This window comes from Sturnira hondurensis, unplaced genomic scaffold, assembly GCF_014824575.4.
Source record: "Sturnira hondurensis isolate 20B ecotype Veracruz unplaced genomic scaffold, ASM1482457v3 Scaffold0013943, whole genome shotgun sequence".
NCBI classification, from domain to species: domain Eukaryota; kingdom Metazoa; phylum Chordata; class Mammalia; order Chiroptera; family Phyllostomidae; genus Sturnira; species Sturnira hondurensis.
Window position 1 is genome coordinate 227,554 of NW_028086574.1, and position 20,073 is coordinate 247,626.

The 20,073-nt window shown below is 47.1% G+C and overlaps 1 protein-coding gene and 2 long non-coding RNA genes across 3 annotated transcripts in view; 1 reads left to right on the forward strand and 2 right to left on the reverse strand.

The window, feature by feature from the left end:
• The window catches only part of LOC118998268 (uncharacterized), a 6,795-nt gene extending 4,455 nt beyond the window's left edge, over positions 1 to 2,340 (reverse strand). Inside the window, exon 1 of the long non-coding RNA XR_005068835.1 lies at positions 2,113 to 2,340. This is a non-coding gene — a long non-coding RNA (uncharacterized LOC118998268). The remainder of the gene's footprint in view (positions 1 to 2,112) is intronic.
• Positions 1 to 7,080, forward strand: part of LOC118998266 (uncharacterized) — a 20,597-nt gene extending 13,517 nt beyond the window's left edge. Inside the window, exon 4 of the long non-coding RNA XR_005068833.1 lies at positions 7,038 to 7,080. This is a non-coding gene — a long non-coding RNA (uncharacterized LOC118998266). The remainder of the gene's footprint in view (positions 1 to 7,037) is intronic.
• Positions 6,448 to 15,322, reverse strand: LOC118998264 (zinc finger protein 548-like). Its single transcript, XM_037062323.1, has 4 exons — positions 15,121 to 15,322; positions 12,878 to 12,919; positions 9,933 to 10,059; positions 6,448 to 8,417 (listed from the first exon to the last, which is right to left on the reverse strand). The coding sequence occupies exons 1-4, from the start codon at positions 15,133 to 15,135 to the stop codon at positions 6,745 to 6,747; spliced, it is 1,857 nt and encodes a 618-aa protein (XP_036918218.1). The 5' UTR covers positions 15,136 to 15,322; the 3' UTR covers positions 6,448 to 6,744.
• Between the last annotated feature and the right edge of the window lie 4,751 nt (positions 15,323 to 20,073).

Sequence of the window (20,073 nt, forward strand, 5' to 3'; positions counted from 1 at the left end):
GAAGCACTGAGTGTACTACCCCTTCCAGCAACCAGGCCTGCCTGCAATGTAATCCTCTGAAGGGAGCATGCAAGAAGCCCTTGACTGGACAGTGGATCACCCCCTTGCTCCAAGCACTGGAGAAGGTGCTCTGGTCTGAGATCTAGCTGCTCCACTAACACAGGTGACCTCTGTCATGTTCCACAGGGAGTGGCCTTGAGGGTCTGCTCAGCTGGCAGTGGGGAAAATCTATATCAACTCACACCTCAGCCTCCACGTCAGGTCAGCCCCTTACCTCATCTGAACCTCCCTTCCTGCAAACACAGGCCAGAATTCATCCTACACCTGGACCGCCGGACCGTTGCTCTCTGAAGAGTTATCGGGAGTGCACACCCACCTTTGCATCCTGCCCTCCAGTCTCAGGCCTGCCTCCGTCCCTGACCACAGAGCCCATCTGGAATAACCATACGTCTCTCCTCCTTCAGTGTGGTCATTACACTATGGCCTGGTCCAGTCGACACCCTCCAGTCTTTCAGATGATCCAGCCCAACCACTTCCCGGGAACCCAGACATGTCTGTCCATCTCCCCAGGTGATGTCTCCATGTTCTGACCTCTCAGAGTCAGGCTGAGACACCTCACAGTACATGTCCAGATACAACTCACAACCTTCTCACAGACCACTGTTCATTGCACTACTTCCTCATCTCCATTCCTTCGATAATTAGGTAAAACACCTGGGATGCTCCTTCACTCCCTACTTTTGCTCCCAAGCACACGTGACGCAGCAGAAAATCCTGCTGGCTCTGTCTTCATGACCTATATAAATTCTCGTCACTCCCTTCCTCTGCTGAGACCCCTCTGGTGCAGCCCTCTCACAATCCTCCTGAAGTCTACTGCTGGGTCCTCCTGACCCATCTCCCCGCCTCCATTTCCCATCCACTTCTTAACAACTTCAAACTTCAAATCTGGATATGTCCCTAAATTAGGTTCCTGGACTCAACTGCAATATGAAGCAAGGGGACTTTCCACATAACACTAAGCAATTATCAGACATCAGAGGATGTCCAAATATTCAACTCAATTTTACCTAGACAGCATCAGAGTCCACAGGTGTAGGGCTCAGCCCTACAAAATTGCCCCTCCACTAACCACGAAATGCCAGTTGAAAGCCAGGCTGTTATCTGCATTTCTGACCAACTGGTTACAGATTGGAAGTTCCAACGTCCCCCCTCCTTGGCAACTCAATTCAGATGCCAGTCACAAGACCAGGTTGTTACCTGTACTTTTGATTCACGGACTGTAAATCAGAGAGGTTCCCAAGATCCCTCCTTAATTTCCTAGGACTGCTCACAGGACTCAGAGAAACATGTAACAATACTTCACTAAGTTGACAGTTCATTGTAAAAGGACATAACTCAGGAATAGATGGAAGCGATGCATAGGGCAAGGTGTGAGGACTGAGCACCGAGTTTCCACGCTCTCTCCACGTGCCACTCTCCCCAAATCTATACGTGTTCCCCAACCCAGAAACTCTCTGAACCCCGTCCTTCGGGGATTGATGAAGGGTTCACTCCATAGACAGGACGGATTCCATCACAGGCAGAGGCGACAGGCAGAGGCGACTGATCTCCAGCCCCTCTCCCAGCCGGAAAGTCAGAGCGTGGGACTGAAAGTTCCAACCCTCCAATCACAGGCTGGTTCTCCTGAGGGCTCATCCGCAGCCTCAGATGCTTTCCAAAAGTCATCCATTCACAAAACAAACGATACCTCTACTAATCTCAACACCTGAGAAATTCCCAGGGTTTGGAGAGCTGTGACAACACCAAGCAAGTATGGAAAGCATATTTTGGTAACCTGAGCACCCAAGTACATATTTCTTAAAAATCACATCATCCTAACCTTTCAAGAATTCCAGCCGCTCAGGTCGTCGTCCCTCAAGGCGACACTCATCGGTCCTGGACAGAGAGACGTGGGTTCCCCAGAGCTCTAACGCCTCTGAGAGAACACTGCCCCCTCCTCACACGGCGGACACCGAGGGACCCGTGCGGCCTGACGCCCGACAGCGCCCCTCCACCCGGCTCCGACTCGGAGGTGGGAGACCGGCGGGAAAGCCGGGGGGACGCAACACCCACCTCAGTCGGGCTCGTGGGCGCCGCCCCGCCACCAGCTCGCAGGAAGCGCAAGGGCGACGGGTCGGGAGCAGTCGCGCACAGATTCTGTCCGGCCTCACGACCGCCTTCCTGCGGCCTGGCAACGTCTCTCCGCGAGTTTCACCTCCTCTGCCCCGCCCCAGACCCCGAAGCCCAAGGAAAACGGGAAGAACCACAGCAGAATCCCTAGAACAGAAAAAAACGCCGACACCCAGGGGCACGGCCGAAAGCCCCGCCTCCAATGCGCGTTTCCAGGTAAACGGCTCCATGCTAAGCTCTCATTGGCTCTGCTCGCCGTCTTCGGTTGCCGCAGAGCCTTTTGGGTAACGTAGTTCTCCGGTTCGTTGCCGCTGTGGCTGCGGCGGTGGCTTCAGTTTCATGATGAAGGCCAACGCGGTCCGCGTGAGGGGATGCTGGGAAGTGGAGTTCCCGGTGTGCAAGGACACAACGGAGCTTCGTGGCTCTTAAATGGGACAGACCTAGATTTCCTCGGGGTGCAGTCTAGCACCAGTGTCAGAAATAGACATTTGTAATTACAGATTCTGTGACGCACTGCACATTGCTGAAGGCTACACAACCAGAGGGACACGCTACACCGTAATGACGTTCGGCGCCCACTCATAGCTTTCGGCTAAAGTTTTGGGGACTGTTTAATTATCTTCGATAATCTCAGTCAGAGACAAGAAGGAAAATAACCCCCAGAGAGGATATGATGTGAAGTTGGAGGAGGGCTATCTTTTCGGCCAGACTGTGTTCCCACCTAGAGAGCAATACTTTTATTGGAATATTCTCAATTTTTTTCTTCATCGACATGATATTATTACTCCATATCTGAAATACTTTACATTTCTTTTGAAAATCTGAAAAGGAGAGCTACTTACTGCATGCCCTTTCCTAGCAAGATAGTGTGCGCCCTTCTAAACATTGAAGCACAGCTGCTTAAGGGGCCTCTTATCCCTGAAATAAAGGTGTGCTGTTCCCGTGATCTCATCTCCTTCCTCGGAAGTGGTTTATCGTTTCAAATGAAGTTGCATGCACACAAAGATGAAATCATCTCTAACAAAATCTTGTGAAATGGAGGTTACAGAAAGTTAATAGTAATGGTTATGCAGTTATCCAAAGAAACTGGCAAAACAGTTCTAGAGAAACATATCTGTTACAGATGGGGAAAAGTTAAGATTTCAGTGAAGTCTGGCTCTGGCTGGGTAGCTTGGTTAGTAAGAGCATCCTTCCACTATCCCAAGGTTGCAGGTTTGATCCCTGGTCAGGGCACATACAAGAATCAACCAGTGACTGTATAAATAAGTAGAACAAGAGATCGATGTTTCTCTCCCCCTCCTCCCTTTCTTTTTATACACTGTTGGATGCAATAAGGTAATACTGTTTTGAAGATTTCTCTACCCACGTTCAGGAGATACTGGCCTGTAATTTTTTTCTTCTTATAATGTCTCTATCTGTTTTTTTTTTTTGTATTAAGGCAATGCTGGCCTCAAAGAATGAGTTGGGAAGTATTCCCTCTGCTTTTTATCTTCTGAAAGAAATTGTAGAGAATTTACCCTTTCATCATTACACAGTGCACCCCTGTATCCCTGCTTTCTTCTGGTTAGCATTATCATGGTATATTTTTCTCTATCCATTTACTAAATATATACAAGGGGAACCCACAATATGTAATTTATAAAAAATTGTGTATTTATCTTTACATGCTTAAACTCAGTCACCTTTAAAGTATTCTCCATTTGAGTCAGGGCACATGCCTGGGTTGCAGGTCAGTTCCCTGCAGGCCAACTCCCAGCAGGGGACACACAAAAGGCAACCATACATTGATGTTTCTCTCCCTCTCTCCTTCCCCTCTAAAGATAAATAAATAAATAAAATATTAAAAAAAAATAAAGTATTCTCCATTTGATGCAATACACCTATTGAGACTTTTTTCCTGCTGCTCAAAACAGTTTTTGAACTTGCCATTTTTTGTTTCACCTCTTCCATATTGGCAAACCATTTTCCTTTGAGGACTTTTTTCATCAGGGAAACACACAAAAAAATTGCTCTGGGCAAGATCAGGTGAATAGGGAGGATGGGGAAAGGGGGTCATGTCACTTTTGGTCCCAAACTACTGAACACAGCGCAGTGTGGGCAGGTGCACTCGTAAATCACCCATCATGAAATGGGCAAACACATTGAGTCTTAAAAAAAATTCACTGAATTTCACGCAGCTTCTCACAATGCCAGCTGGTACACTGATACAGATGGGTTCCTAGAACACTCATTTAGTGAGAGAAGACTGTATTAGAAGGGACCCACCCTCTAGAAGGTAATTCCAGGGTTTTGGGGGGTCCTCCGTCATATCTATAGATATTCTGTATTAAAACCATTTTTTTGTTTTCTATAGACAACATATAGTTGGTTCTTGTGTTTTGATCCACTCTGACCTTTTGATTGATGCATTTAGATATTAAAAGAGATTGTTGATATAATTGGATTAACATCTACCATATTGTTTACTGTTTTGTATTTGTTGCCCTTGTACTGTGTTCCTGTTTTTCTCTGCTACCCTTTGCCTTTGTAGTTTTTTTAAAGATTTTATTTATTTATTTTTAGAGAAATGGGGTAAGGAGGGAGAAAGAGAGGGAGAGAAACATCAATACATGGTTGCCTATAGCACACTTCATACTGGGAATATGGCCTGCAACCCAGACATGTGCCCTGATAGGAAATCAAACCACCGATACTTCGGATCGCAGGCCTGTGCTCAGTCCACTGAGCTACATCAGCCAGGGTGTGCCTTTGTAGTTTTAATTGAGTATTTTATAATTTCATTCTCTATCAGTTACACTTCCATTGTTATTTTGTTTAGTGGTTGCTCTGGAGTTTAGAGTGTACATCTACAGCTAATCCAAACCCACTTTAAAATAACTCTCCACTGCTGCATAGGTAGTGCTGCATAGGACAAGCTGTAATCTGTTACATTGAGAACAGGAAAAATAAACAAAAAATTTTGCAAACAAGTATGTAACCTATATCGTTTTCCTTTCCTCTAAAGAATTTAACAGCTTTAGCCCTGGCTGGCGTAGCTCAGTGGATTGAGCGCGGGCCTGTGAACCAGACGATCGCGGTTCGATTCCCAGTCAGGGCACATGCCTGGGTTGCAAACAGGTTCCTTGCAGGCTAACTACCAGCAGGGGATGCACAAAAGGCAACCATACATTGATGTTTCTCTCCCTCTCTCCTTCCCCTCTAAAAATAAATAAATAAAATCTTTAAAAAAAAAAGAATTTAACAGCTTAAAGACATTGGTAGAAAAATGAAGTCAAATAAGACACAAATCTATATGCTTGTGTATGAGGCAGGTAATTCAAAGATTTTTATTGGTAATAAAATTCATATGAAACTGAACTTAAATTTGTTACTTAGTTTAAGCTTCACTTTCCCACTTTAAACAACTCTTTTTCTCAGGCTGATTGTCAGAGGGTAAAAGCACCTTTGTGGTTTGTACACAATGTCACTCATAAGTAGCACAGGGCCTTCTTATTCTTATTTGATGCCATGCTTTTGCACACACAATATGAATAATACTAAAAAATATACATATAGATGTGCTTAGTAAAAACAGCCATACAAGAGTAACTATAGGACTTCTTTTATACAAAATTCTAGAAATGCAAACTACAATGTGTATCTGGAGAGAGCAAGTTGGGTAGGGCTGGAAGAGAGAATATAAAGGTGCCAATGAAAATTTTAGGGGCTATGGATATCTCATTACATTGACTTTGGTGATGGTCCCATTGTGTACACATATGTGAAAATATAGTTTACACTTCTAATAAATGCAACTTATTTCAATGTGTCAATAAAGTTGTTAAATTAAAATTCCATGTAAAATCTAGACCTCCTCTTTCTCTAGAAATATCCTAACATCTGGCAAAGCTGAACTGACTCCATCAGCACCATTCCCCACATTGCAAGTGGATCAACTCAAAATAGTTGATCCACTTGTTTATTTTGATTCCTTCTCAAAATAAAAGGAAATGCTGACAAATGTATCAACACGGGAAAACTATGCTAAGCAAAATAAGGCAGTCACAACAACACAAATACTGTATAATTACGCTTGTATGAAGAATCCAGAGTAGTCAAATTCAGAGACAGATGTAGAAGATGGTTGCCTGGTGCAGTAGAGCAAGTGTCGGAGGAGTCATTAAGTGAGGGCAGAGTTTGTTTTGTAAGATAAAAAGCTCAACATATTAGTTAGACAAATATGTGACTTCTTAACATTACTAAACTGTACAATAAAAATGCTGGAGGGTAAACTTTGTTATATGTATTTTATCACAATTCAAAATATAAAATAAAAAAACCTGTATCACAGTAGTTCCCAGGGGTAAATTGGAGCAGACATATGGCTCCTCATTTGCAATCCTCTCTCTAACATGAACTTTTTAGTGTCACAATGTGGTTGGAGTCTCGGCTGAACACATGAATGCCCATACTGGTGCACTGACATGGCCTTTCTGCAATGTGAACTCTGATGTGTAACAGGGCTGGAGTTGCATCACATTCTCACAAGACTTTCTCACATTCACTGTACTCAGAAGGCCCTAATCCAATGTGAACTCATAAGGTGCTTCTCCAGTGTAATGACTTTAGAGTTGTATCTAAAAGGTTTACCATATTCTCTGAACTCATAAGGTCTTTGCCAGTGTGAACTGTGTTTAATGAGGTTGGAGTTGTATCTGAAGAATTCCCCACATTCATAGATCTCATAGGCCTGTCCTGATTGTGAATTTTCTGGTGATGAACAAGGTGGGACTTCCTAATGAAGGCCTTCTGACATTTGTTGCACTCATAAGGCCTTTCTCCAGTGTGGATCTTTTGATGCTCAACAAGTATATGTTTGTGGCTAAAAGCTTTCCCACATTCACTGCACTCATAAGGCCTCTCTCCAGTGTGATTTCTCCAATGTTTAATGAGGTTGGAGTTGTACCGAAAGAACTTTCCACACTGACTGCATTCATATGGCCTTTCTCCACTGTGAACTCTCTTATGTCTAATGAGTCTGCAGTGGTACTTAAAGGCTTTCCCACATTCGCCACACTCGTAAGGCCTTACTCCAGTGTGATTTTGCCAATGTTTAATGAGCTTGGATTTGTACCTAAAGAATTCCCCACATAAGCTGCACTCATAAGGTCTTTCAACAGTGTGAACTCTTTGATGTCTAATGAGTGTGGAAGTGTACCTAAAGAACTTCCCACACTCACTGCACTCGTAGGGCCTTTCTCCGGTATGGACTCTCTGGTGTTTGACGAGCGTGGAGTTGTACCGGAAGAACTTGCCACATTCACTGCAACCATAAGGCCTTTCTGCAGTGTGAACTCTCTGGTGTCTGATGAATGTGGAGCTGTACCTGAAAAATTTCCCACATTCACTGCACTTATATGGCCTTTCGCCAGTGTGAACTCTCTCATGTCTTATCAGTCTGTAGTTGTACCTGAAGAATTTTCCGCATTCTCTGCATTCATAAGGCCATTCTCCATTGTGAATTCTCTGATGTTTTGTGAAGTTTGCTTTGTACTTAAAGAATTCCCCACATTTGCTACACTCATAAGGGCTTGACACAGTGTGGACTCTCTGGTGACCAATGAGTGTGGACTTATACCTAAAGAATTTCCCACATTCACTGCACTTAAAAGGCTTTTCTCCAGTGTGGACTCTCTGGTGCTGAACAAGGTGGAACTTTCTAATGAAGGCCATGCCACACTTGCTGCACTCATGAGGCCTCACTCCAGTGTGGATTTTCTGGTGCTGCACAAGTATCTGTTTTCGGCTGAAGCTTTTCCCACACTGAGTGCAACTGTAATCATTTAGTCCAGTTTCAAAGGCCTCTCTGCACTTGGTGTCCCCAGGTGGCTTCCACCCACGATGAGGAGCCAGGTGCTGGAGGAGGCCTGCACTGGCTGGGAAGTCCTTTCCACCATCGCTGCATGTGAAGGGCTTCTGTGACATGTGAATGCTGCCACTTGTCACAAATGAAGGCCTCTCCTCGTCTCTTCCAGACACTGTGTCTCCAATCTGTTCCGCCTGGCGCTGATAGAGATCTGTCCCACAAATGTGCAGTCCTTGCTCAGGGTACATTCCATAGTGCTCAGCCTGTTGCAAAATGTCTTTCATCTCACAGGGCTGGGCCTTCTGGGTGGACAGAGCTGACTTTGGAGTCCTGACCTGTGAACCTCCACCAGAATCATCTTGCTCCAAAGGTGCCTCCTCATCCTGGGCCCCAGACCAACAACCTGCAAACAGAGAAATGCCAGTGACGTGCATGTTGACATCAGTGGGAGGGGGCAGCCCACCAGAAATGAGCATCAGAGATGCCCACGATATAGTCCATGGAACTGCTGATGGGCAAGGGGGCCTAGAGCCAGGGAGAGGAAGGCCTGAAGACAGAGGTAGTGTCTTAGTTCAGCCTACTATAACAAAATACCACAGACTGGGTGGTATTTTAATAACCATAATAATCTTATAAACAACAGAAGTTTATTTTCCACAGTCCTGGAGGCTGGAATTCTAGGATCAGGGTGCCAGCATGGCCAGGTGAGGGCCCTCTTCCAGGTTGCAGACTTCTCATTGGTTCCTCACATAGTGGAAGGGCCCATGGAGCTCTGTGGGATCTCTTTCATAAAAGCACTAATCTCATTCATAAGGGCTCTGCCCTCATGCCCTATATCACCCCAAAGGTGCCATCTCTTAATACCATCACTTTGGGCATGAGGTTTTCAACATACAAATTTTGGGGACACACAAACATTCAGACCATGGAAGGTACTGTGCAGGGAGGAGAGGCAGCGTCTCCATGTCACTCCAAGGGCATGGCCTCGGGTGACCAGCGAGCACTGTGTAGAAGTTGTATCCAGACCTAGAAATACCCAGTTACAACAGAAATACTGCTTTTCAAGGACTATTTAAGGATACATGGGAGCTCATGACATCAAAGAGAACAGCAGTGAAACAGAATGAGGGGACACGAAGGCCACGTAGTTGGGTTGGAGTGTGGCAGAAACGGATTATTAGAGCGTAGAAATGAGCTCGGCCACTGGAGCTGGCAGGCAACACCAATGGACAAAGTGCACGTTCCCAGCTCTGGCACCGCACCCCTTCCCAGCTCCCCTGCACCAGGGCGTGTACTTTCGAGCCTCTCTTGCCATTGAGGTATCAATGTCCACCCTACCAGGCATCCAGGGTCCTTTCATTGCTCAAGGTGAACAATGACGTGGCACCTGAAAGAGGCCACTTCTGGGTGAAAAACAGAAAAAAGTGTGGCCAGCATGTACCCAGAGTGATCCAACATGGGTCATCCATCATTTGAAAGTTATAAGAACTTCCCGGGACAGAGAGTAGAAACAAGCCAGTAGTCCCTAAAATTAGTAATTATGTTGGTACTTAACATTCCTGGCACAGGCAGACCCTAAGATATGTCAGCAAGAGGCAGGGGTATCTTGGGGCACTGAGGTTCCAGCATCTGAAATGAGTGACCCACCCAGGCCAGGTCTGAGGGACTTCTCATACGAACTTCAAGATTTCTGACTCCTCGGCTTTGTTTTGTGAGTACACAAAGCAGCAGAGACGGGCTGCTTGGGGACAGTGGGGACAACGCACACTGCCCGTCCCTGACACCAACAACACATGTACCAGAAAACCAGGAGAGGAAGCAGTGCCCATGGTCATGTGGTGGGAAGGATAGAGCTGCCCCCGGAAAGGACAAGAACAGAGCCCAGCCCAGGACCTGGGGGTGGGTGTGAGGGCCTCACCTACGGAGGACAACAGCGCCAAGTTCTCCAGCATCACACTGTGGTACAGGCGTCTCTGAGCCTCATTCAGGAGACCCCACTCCTCCTGGGAGAAGTGTACGGCCACATCCTCAAAGACCACACGACCCTGTGAAAATGGAGACAATTTGCAAAGTTGGTTCACAATTTGGGTCTCCAATTTGGTTAGGCAGCTGGTTTTCAGTTTTTGTGGATTCTGTACTTACCTATTTGCGATCTACTAATTACGTATTAAACTAATGGCCCAATTTGTTTCTATCACCCATGTGATTCAGAGCCCATTGTCTGAACCAGCTCCTTAGCTAACTCACAGACAGACAGCGAATATTTCCCTTGCCCCAAACCAGCCCAGGGTGACGTCTCAGACTGCTAGGGACAGCCACTGTACCCCAGGGCACTAGGGTTATACAAACTGGCCATCCCTAAGCTGCCACCCCACACTCCCTGCATTTCCCTGGGACAATCCAACAGAGGCTCTGACCTAAGGTTTCCCTTCACTCCAGCTTCCCCACGTGGACCCAGTGTTTCCTCCACTCAGGAAATATAATAAAAACCTCCTTTCTATGCATTGGCCTCTCCATGTTGTCACTCACTCATTCATGTTCATAAACCAAAATCCTGTGGGTACACACACTGAAATGTCATGGGTTCAGTTTCTGGTCAGGGCACATGCCTGGGGTGCGAGACAGGTCCCCAGTTGGAGGAGTGTGAGAGGCAACTGATCTGTTTTCCTTGTATAGCCCATCAATGTTTCTCTCTCTCTCTTTTTCCCTCCCTTCCCCTTCCTCTAAAATCAATAAATAAGATATTTTTTAAAACCCTGTGGGCACAATCACTCATCCACTTCTCTCTGTGGGATCTCCAGTCCTTCCCTGCCCATCCTCCTCCTTCCCAACTTCCCAGTGTGACAGTTCACAAGTGTGGTGGCACTGGTGCCTGCTCTCTCTCCTTATGGCCACTGATCACTGTGTCCAGCGCAGAGCAGAACACAGGTGGGACCCCACCCCTCTCCTGCCAGCCAGCTTCCCTGGGGTCTCTCCAGATCTTGCCTCTCAGACAACCAAACTCAGTCTCATCCTTCTGCTATGAGAGCCAAGTGCCAGGGATGCGGGCCAATCCCTCACACCCCCGTCACCTGCCCCTCCCTCATGGCTCCGACTCCTCCAAGGTGACAACTCCACCAGAACCCCAAGTCCACCCACAGGCATCCCTTCACCTCCCAACATGCCACTTCCCACGTGGAATCCAGGCAGTGAATGGGAAACACACCCAGCATCCGTCACAGCCCCACTCCTGCCCCGAACGCTTAAGTCCCCTACTGCCAGGCCTAACCCAATCCTGGAGGTCTCCTTACCTGGCCCTGTTTCTTGCTTCAGCCTCAGCCCCCCTTCCCATGTGAGGACATCACTTAGCCCAGCCCTCTCCCCCTTCTGCATTGCAATAGCTGCCCCCTCAGCGGTCAAAAACTTTTTCTCTCCTCATTGAGAGCCCAGTTACATTGATCTCCTATCCACATTCCCACTCCACACTCAACCTAGCATCTCTCCTAGCTGATCCCATTTCTCTCCTCAGCCTCCATAACATGTGCACAGTGAACCTGGGAAAATTTCTTTCGCTCTTTCTTTTTTAAGAGAGAGAGGGGAAGGGAGGGAGAAAGAGTGGGAGAGAAACATTGTTGTGAGAGAGAAACACCCATCAGCTGCTTCTTGTACGCAGCCCGACCAGGGAACCCATAACCCAGGCATGTACCCTTACTGGGAATTGAACTGGGGACCATTTGCTTTGCAGACTGATGCCCAACTCACCATCCACACTGGTCAGGGCTCTTCCACACCACTGTCACTCACATACCCACACACGTGCTCTGCTTCTTCATCTGTCTGTGATGCCCACCACGCCACCCAGGTGCCCAGTCAAGAGACCTAGTACTCAGGCCTTTCACTTTCATTCCCTGTGTTCCGATGGCCTGCTACCATAACGTAGAGATATTGCCTCCTAAATCCAACCCACAGCTACATGCTTCATCCGAATCCACACACCAACCACTATGCTATGGCCGTTTCTAATTTGAATCCTTCCCCTGACCTCAGACCTCTGTGTGCAAGTGCCCACTGACACCTCCCCTTCTAGTATCTGGAACATTTGTGACAAGGACAAAAAGTGACTATTCATGTTCCACCTGAAAATTCCTCCTCTCACTGACTTCTCCCATTTTTAACAGCTCTCCTTTCTAACAAGTTCAAAACCCGGGGTCATCCCTGGTTCTTCCTTCCTTCTCACCTCCTCATCTCCCTTGTCCTCCACATAAACAAACAAACAAAAAGCAGAAGTTCTAGTTCAGAACACATCCAAAAACCAGCTACCACTCCTGTATAGCCACCGCTGACACCTGCATTGTTGCAAGAGATTCCTGCCAGGTCTCCCCGCCTTCACTCACACACCAAATCTGTCTTCCACTCTGCAGCCAGAGGGAGCTTGGTAAAATCTGATCCCATGTCTGCTTCCTTTTACCTTCCTTTTCTGCTTCAAAACTCCCCACCAACCTCAGGTTAGAGGCCCAGGACCTCAGGCTGTCATTCAAGGCCAGAAACTTATGCACCCCTTCCCAACCCCTCTCCAGCTCCCCAGTCCCACAGGATATAACAGAAACCTGCAGTTCCCTAACATCACAGCTAAGCCTCACCTCCTAGCATCCAAACACTCTCAGTTTTGTGCTCAGGACTCCCTGCCACATCTTACGCCATCGGTTGTCAGAAATGAGAACTGGTCCCTATAATCTGGGACTAGATACAAAATTCTGAGTCTGGTGAAAGTGCATGGTCTTCAGATTCAAGAGAATGAGAAGGATGGGCAAGTTTCAGGTTGAGATGCCAAAACCACTGGAGTGGTAATTGGGATGGGTGAAAGTGGACGCACCCTCCACTCACCTGTGCAGGGTTCATAAGCATTTCTGCCACTGCCCTGGGACCCTGTGGGAAGAAGGAGGCCATGAGAGATGAGTAACCATGGTAGGATCCTACAAACTGAGGTGGACCACTATCTCTGCCCTGCCCTAGAGCCTTGGACCATCTGAGCCTGACAACTACATTGTAAGCAAACACTGAGTGGTAAATTAATGCCAAACCAATTATGAGGTGTTTGCATAAACTGAATGTACTGAATAGGTTTATTTTTTTTACAATTTTACTTACTGATTTTTAAAAAGATTTTATTTATTTATCTTTAGAGAGGAAGGGAAGGAGAGAAGGAGAGAAATATCAATGTATGGTTGCCTCTTTTGTATCCCCTGCTGGGAACTGGCCCGCAACCCAGGCATGTGCCCTGACTGGGAATCGAACCCCGATCGTGTGGTTCACAGGCCCGTGCTCAATCCACTGAGCTTCACCAGCCAAGGTTACTTACTGATTTTAGAAAGAGAGAAGGGAAGGGGGAGAGAAACATCAATTTGCTGTTCCACTTATTTATGCATTCACTCTTGTATGCGCCCTGACTAGAGACTGAGATCAAACCTAAAACCTTGGCATATCAAGTGGACACTCTAATCAACTGAGCTACCTGGCCAGAGGCTGAATAAATTCATCTAACTGCCTACCCATCCTCACCTGGGGACTTTAGAGAGAGGCAGAGAAAGAGCAATCAGTTGTCTCTCCTATACAAGACTGAAATACAACCCAGGCAAGTGCACTGACTGGGAATCAGACCATGACCTTTGGGTTTACGTGAATAAGCTCCAACTGAGTCACACAGGCAAGGGCTATATGTTTTTAATCCTCACCTAAGGATATGTTTATTGATTTTAGAGAGAGGTAGGGAGAGAGAGAAACACTGATGGGTTGCCTCCCATATGCCCCCTGACTGGGGATCATACCTGCAACCTAGGTATGTGCCCTGATCGGCATTGAACCCACACCTATTGGTATATGGGACAATGGTCCAACCAACTGAGTAGCCTGGCCAGGACCATTAGTGTTCAATCAAAAACTTTTCATATATTCTTAATGTGCTATAGGGACAGACTGAGCAGGCATGTCAGCTGTTAGTCCATTCAGTAACCAGGCCTGCCTGTTACATAATCTGAGTTTCTTGGGGGCCCTTGACTGAAGCCGTGCATCATCCCGCTTGCCCTGAGGGTGGAGGTGAGGCGCAGTCCCCTGGTCTAGGACCCAGTAGCTTCGTCAGCCTGGTGAACGCTGCCTTCTTTTCACAGGAAGTGGCCCTGGAGTTGGTGGAGTCCCCCTAACGGAGAATCTTCACTAGCACACAATGGCAGTCTCCACTGCAGGGAAGCCTGCCAGTTCTACAGACACAAGCCAGATTCCTAGGTCAGGTCTGCTCTTTTCTGGGAGGAGCATCAGAGGTGCCAAGACCCGCTCCTGATGACCCCCCCACCCTCCCCACAGGGCTGGTCTGGAATAAGGAGCTTAGAACTCTCCCTCCTGCATGTGGTCCCCAGACCTCACTCTGGTCAGGTCCGCACCCTCTAACCCTCTGATGTCTCCAACCCTGCCCCCTTCCCCAGCTGCCAGACCGTTATGGTCACCTACACATAGGACACCGCCATGACGTAATATCTCCATCCTGATACATCTTGGGATCATCACATCCAAACTCCAGCTCATTTTCTCCCCTGCCAGCACCCCACCCCTTCCGCCCAAACTTACTCTTTCCTCTGACTTGCTCCACTCCGTACTTTCAGATGTTCAGGCAAAAATACCTGGGATCCTTGTTTCCTTACTTCTAACTGCAAATATATATTTTTGCAACAGGCAACCCAGTCTGCTTTATGAAGTTTTTCCAGGATCTCGTCACATGGCCCCTGACCGCCACCAACTCCATCAGGCCCCAACCTGGGGTCAACTGCCTCCTAGGCCTCGTGGTTTGACCCACTTGAAACGTCCAGCGCGGGACACGTCCCTCTGCACCACCATCCCTTTAGAACCTCCCACGGCTTCCAGCCACGCAGGTCGTCCCTCGAAGCGATACTCCTCGCCCAGTTCCCTGGACACAGAGACCCCGGTTCCCCAGGGCTCAGTCGCCCCCAGGGGAACGCCGCCCCCTTCTTACACAGCAGAGCAGTGCCCTTCCTTCACCGAAAGTGGGAGCTGGGCAGGGAGGCCAGGGGCTGGGGGTGGGGGGTGGGGGCGTGTGGGGAGGAGGACACAGCACCCACCTCAGTCGGGCTCATGGGCGCAGCCCCACAACCAGCCTGCGGGAAGAGCCGGGCAAGTGGGGCGGGAACAGGGCGCCGCAGTCGACAAAGGGCTCAGTCCAGCCTCAAGGCGCGGCCTTGCAGCGGCTGCCTTCCTATCCCTCACCTCAGAGGCTCCGCTGGCCAAAAACCCAAGTGCAACCAAAATGACAACCGGAGGGGACGCCGGAAGTCCCTCCCTCCACACAGAAGTGAGTTCCTCCTAAGCCCTCATTGGCTCGCTTGCCTCCGCCTCTGCAGCCACGCACTGTAAAGACTTCTGGGTATTGTAGTTTACGCTGCCTCCACCACCTGTCAAGTCTCAGTTAAGTCACTCTCTAGTGGCTGACAAAAGCCAAGTGACTATGTCTTGGGCGTTGGAAATGGAGTTAAAGGGCTCAAAAAAGAAGGCGGGCTTCGCTTGCTCTTAAAGGGGACTTACCCAGATTTCCCCGAAAAGCAGTCAGGAAGTATTTCAAAAGCACAGCAAGTTCCTAAGAGAGGACAATCATGACTTAATGAGGCTACGCCCACTCCTAGCTGTCAGCTATCTTATGGCTTTTTAGATACACATGCTCTACATTCAGTTTAAAGATCTTTCTGTATATTTGGCCTAGGAAGAGAAAAGACTTCAGATGTAGGCGGGATGGAGAAGACGAGGAAGGATGACAGGAGGCACATAAGTTGGTAGACAGGGTGACGCTGTGCCTCTGGTTCCCCCTCCAAAACGTCTTTCCTGTGCACATGTCAGTGATTATTTGAACTCATTGAGCAACATATTTTTTCAAATATTTACTACTCTATATCAGAGACTTTTTGCAATTAAGAAACCAATCTGAGCCCTGACTGGTGTAGCTCAGTGGATTGAGCGCGGGCTGCGAACCATACGATCGCGGTTTGATTCCCAGTCAGGGCACATGCCTGGGTTGCAGGCCGGTTGCAGGCCAGTTCCCGGCAGGGGCCAGTTCCCAGCAGGGGATGCACCAAAAGCAACCATACATTGATGTTTCTCTTCCTCTCTCCTTCCCTTCCCCTCTAAAGATAAATAAATAAATATTAAAAAAAAAACAATCTGAGAAAAAGGTGACATCACATGCTGTTTTTCTGCGGGGATAATATGTGCTCTTAAATAGTCAGAGCATGTGTACAAAGGCAGCACTTTGTCCCCAAGACAAAGGTGTGGGATGCTATGATCTCATCGCACTGGGAAGTGATGCAGTATTTCACTTCAAACTGCTTAAGCGATGTCTTCACAGGGAGCTATGTTTTTCACAAAAACACTTGTATTTGGAAATTGGTGAAAGGTGTTAAGAATGTTTAGTTATTAAAATAAAGTAGCAGAAATAATTCTAGGGAAACCCAACTGTGATATGGACAAGTAAAAGAAAAGGTTAAAATCTCAGAGAAACTTAAGTCTGAAAAGCCAGAGAATGAAGCTGAGCCTGTGGCTGTGCTGGAACCTTGTCCACACTCAAGGTTTTCATCTCCAAAATGTGATTCTTTTTCATACTTGAAAACAAACTGTAGAGATGCAGGTGATACTTAAAAGACTCGACAGAAAAGTGACAATAAACAGGGAAGCTATGCTGTGGTATTTATCTAAGAAATGTTCAGTGAGCTGGTGTATCTCTCCACACCATGCCCCTCTCCTTTCTTGGAGAGTGAATAGAACTTTCTTCTCTACACTTTCTTCTCTTTGTGAATTCTCTCACAGCCCATGTCACCAACCGCCCTAACATTTCAGTGGCCAGTATGGGGACATTCTCTATTTCTCTCTCTCCTCCGGAGACTGACTTGCTGCTAGGGGAGCAGTGGGCAGCGGAAGCTCAACCTGGGCTAAGCCCCTAACCCTGTCTCTGTGAGGTTGGAGAGTGGATTCTAAACCTTCTCCATCTTTCTGGACTCTGCAAACAGCCTCCTCCTTACTCATCTTCACTGCCAGCAATTGATATAAAGAAACTTTTTTTCTCGAGAACAACTGGTAAGTTATACCCTCATAAGCAATCTTGAAGCATCTACATTTTTCTCCCTACCTAATTCCTCTAGAATTCGGCAACTCTTAATAAAGTCATGTCTGGACTCTGGCTGTCACCAGAAAGCCATAAGGAATTAAGATCGACTTTTGAAGCCAATAAAAGCCCTTGAAGAAACAGCCTTGGTACCTTGCTTGTTCACGTGGTTCATGGCGGTGGTTCCACGACTGGAAATTACTGGAAAGCAAGAACAGAACTAATCACTCCCTACAGCCACAGGTGGAAGAGAAAATTGGAACAAAATGCAGCCTCAGATTACAATGCCCTAACAGCCCAGGGGCCACACAACAACACCCCCCTCCTTTTAAAATCCAGTAAAATCTCAAAGCCCCCACAAAAAAAAAAGTTCACAGAGCACTTACTGGGTTTCAGGCACTACAGCAGTTACCAGTTGCTCTGGGGATAAAGGACTGTTGTTTTCTCAGATTTGGTATTTCTCTGCTTAGCATTCATTCATCACAAAGCCAAATTAAGGCATGTCTACAGTGCAGTGGTTATCATATTCATCTTACAAGGCCCAAAGGAAGTCAAAGATGTGCCAAGTCAGTTTCACAGGCTCACAAAACTCGTATTACAAACGCCCCAAGAATAAACCATGATGTGTGTTCTCATTTCCTAATAGGAGATGTCCCCACCTAGGTATTCCTAGGTACTTTAGTCATAAAAAAACGCAATCTCAGTTCCTCCCCGACCTGCTCTTTCCTGTACGTGCCATCGTTTTGTGTGGACCTCTGTGGTGTGCCCATCCTCTCATCTATGATGTCAGGAGGGTAGCGAAGCTGCTCCACGGTATTGCTGCCTTGGCACTCATTTTGTTTTGCCAAGCAGGCTACAGGAAGCTTAAACTGACAGGAGACAAAAGAGGCCACTGGGATTTCTTTGACAAACTTTGAGGTTTCTGACTCCTGAGCTGTATCTTGCAAGGCTTCTGATCAACAGAGGACGGCGTGTTTGGGGACAGGCTGTGCACTGCACACCGCCAAGCCCTGGCACCCAGAATATGCCAAAAAGGAATTAGTGGCCCTTGTCTGGATGTAGTAAATCTAGATGTGTCCTGGGGGGGAGAAAAATAATGCCCAACTCAGGACACTGGAGTGGGTGTGAGGACCTTACCTAGTAATGACTATTTTAATAGTCTTACAGTTGTCTTATAGAATTTAAAGATTTTTGATGGCTGGACACAACATAGTGATACTAGGACACTTAGGGCTTGGAATGAGAGAAGGGCATCAGACAGGGCCATACAGCAGGTGGCACAGGCTGACACTGCAGGTAACCTGGAGCTGTAGGGGGCACCCTTGGTAGAGGAGGTGACCCGGGGCTAGGTTGCCCAGGCTCTTTAAGGATGGCCTCATTGGAGTCATTTCATGGGCTCAGGAGCACAGGGTCTGTCCCTAGTTGCCTGTATCTGGCTCTGACACAAGAGGGATGGCCTATACCAACCCAGAGTGTGAGTCCACCATAAGGACAGTGGTGGCGGGTACGCACTTAATCAGCTGCCCCAAAAGGGAAAATGACCAGCACCAAGCCAGGAAGTCAAAATTGGATCAATGCAGTATTTTGATAAAACTATGTATCAGAACACTGTGGTACTGGCATAAAGCCCAACATATACAACAAATCACCCAGAAATGAAAGGGAGTATATTTGATCAGATAATTGACAAGAGTGCTAAGAGAATCCAATGGGAGAAGGCAACCTTTTCAACAATTAACTTTTTGGCATTGACACAAAACGCACAGGAAACAAAAGCAAAAACAGAGCAATTGTACTATATCGAATTACAATATTCTGTACATTAAAGCAGTGGTCCCCAACTTTTTTGGCACCAGGGACTATTTCGTGGAAGTCAATTTACCTACAGACCAGGGTGTGCGTGCATGTGTGTGAATGGTTTCAGGATGATTCAAGCACATTACATTTATTGTGCACTGTATTTCTATCATTATTACATTGTAATAGGCAATGAAATAATTCTACAACTCACCATACTGCAGAATCAGTGGGACCCCTGAGCTTGTTTTCCTGCAACCAGACAGTCCCATCTGGGGGTAGTGAGACAGTAACACCAAAGTGTGTTGCTTATGTCCAGTCTACTCCATAATCTCGTTTTGGTTGCTGTCTTTGCAGAAAACCCTGCTGCGAAAAGGTAAGATGCTGGAAGTGGAAGGCGGCTTATCAGTGCTTTTGTGACAATCTCAGGATATTCTGCCTTCACTTTAATCCAGAACATATGTTACTTGGCACTCACAGGGTTTTGATATGAATCTGCAAGCAACTGATTATGGTCTCGGTGCAGTCAACCTGTCTGGTAATGATAATCTGCATTTGCATCCACTCCCTCGAGCTAGCATCACCGCCTCAGCTCTACCTCAGATCCTCAAGCATTAGATTCTCGTAAGGCATGTACAACCTAGATCCCTCCCATGCTCAGTTCACAGTAGGGTTTGCACTCCTCTGAGAATCTAATGCTACAGCTGATCTGACAGGACATGTAGCTCAGGTGGTAACACAAGCAACAGGTAAAGGCTGTAAAAACATATGAAGTTTCACTCACTGGCCTGGCACTCACCTTCTGCTGTGCAGTCCAGTTCCTAAGAGGCCATGGACCAGAATTGGGGCTGGGGACTCCTGCAGTCAAGAATGCTACCAGCTCTGACTGGTGTGACTCAGTTGGTTGAGCATCATCTCACAAAGCAAAAAGGCATGGGTTTGATTTCCTGTTAGAGTACATGCCTGGGTTGCAGGCCAGTTCCTGGTTGGGGTGCTTGTGAGAGGCAACTGATTAATGTTTCTCTCCTGTCCTTCCCCTCTCTCTAAAAATCGGTAAATATACATCAACAAAGTGAACAGGCGACCTTTTGAATAGATGAAAACATTTACAAATCATATCTTCATTAAG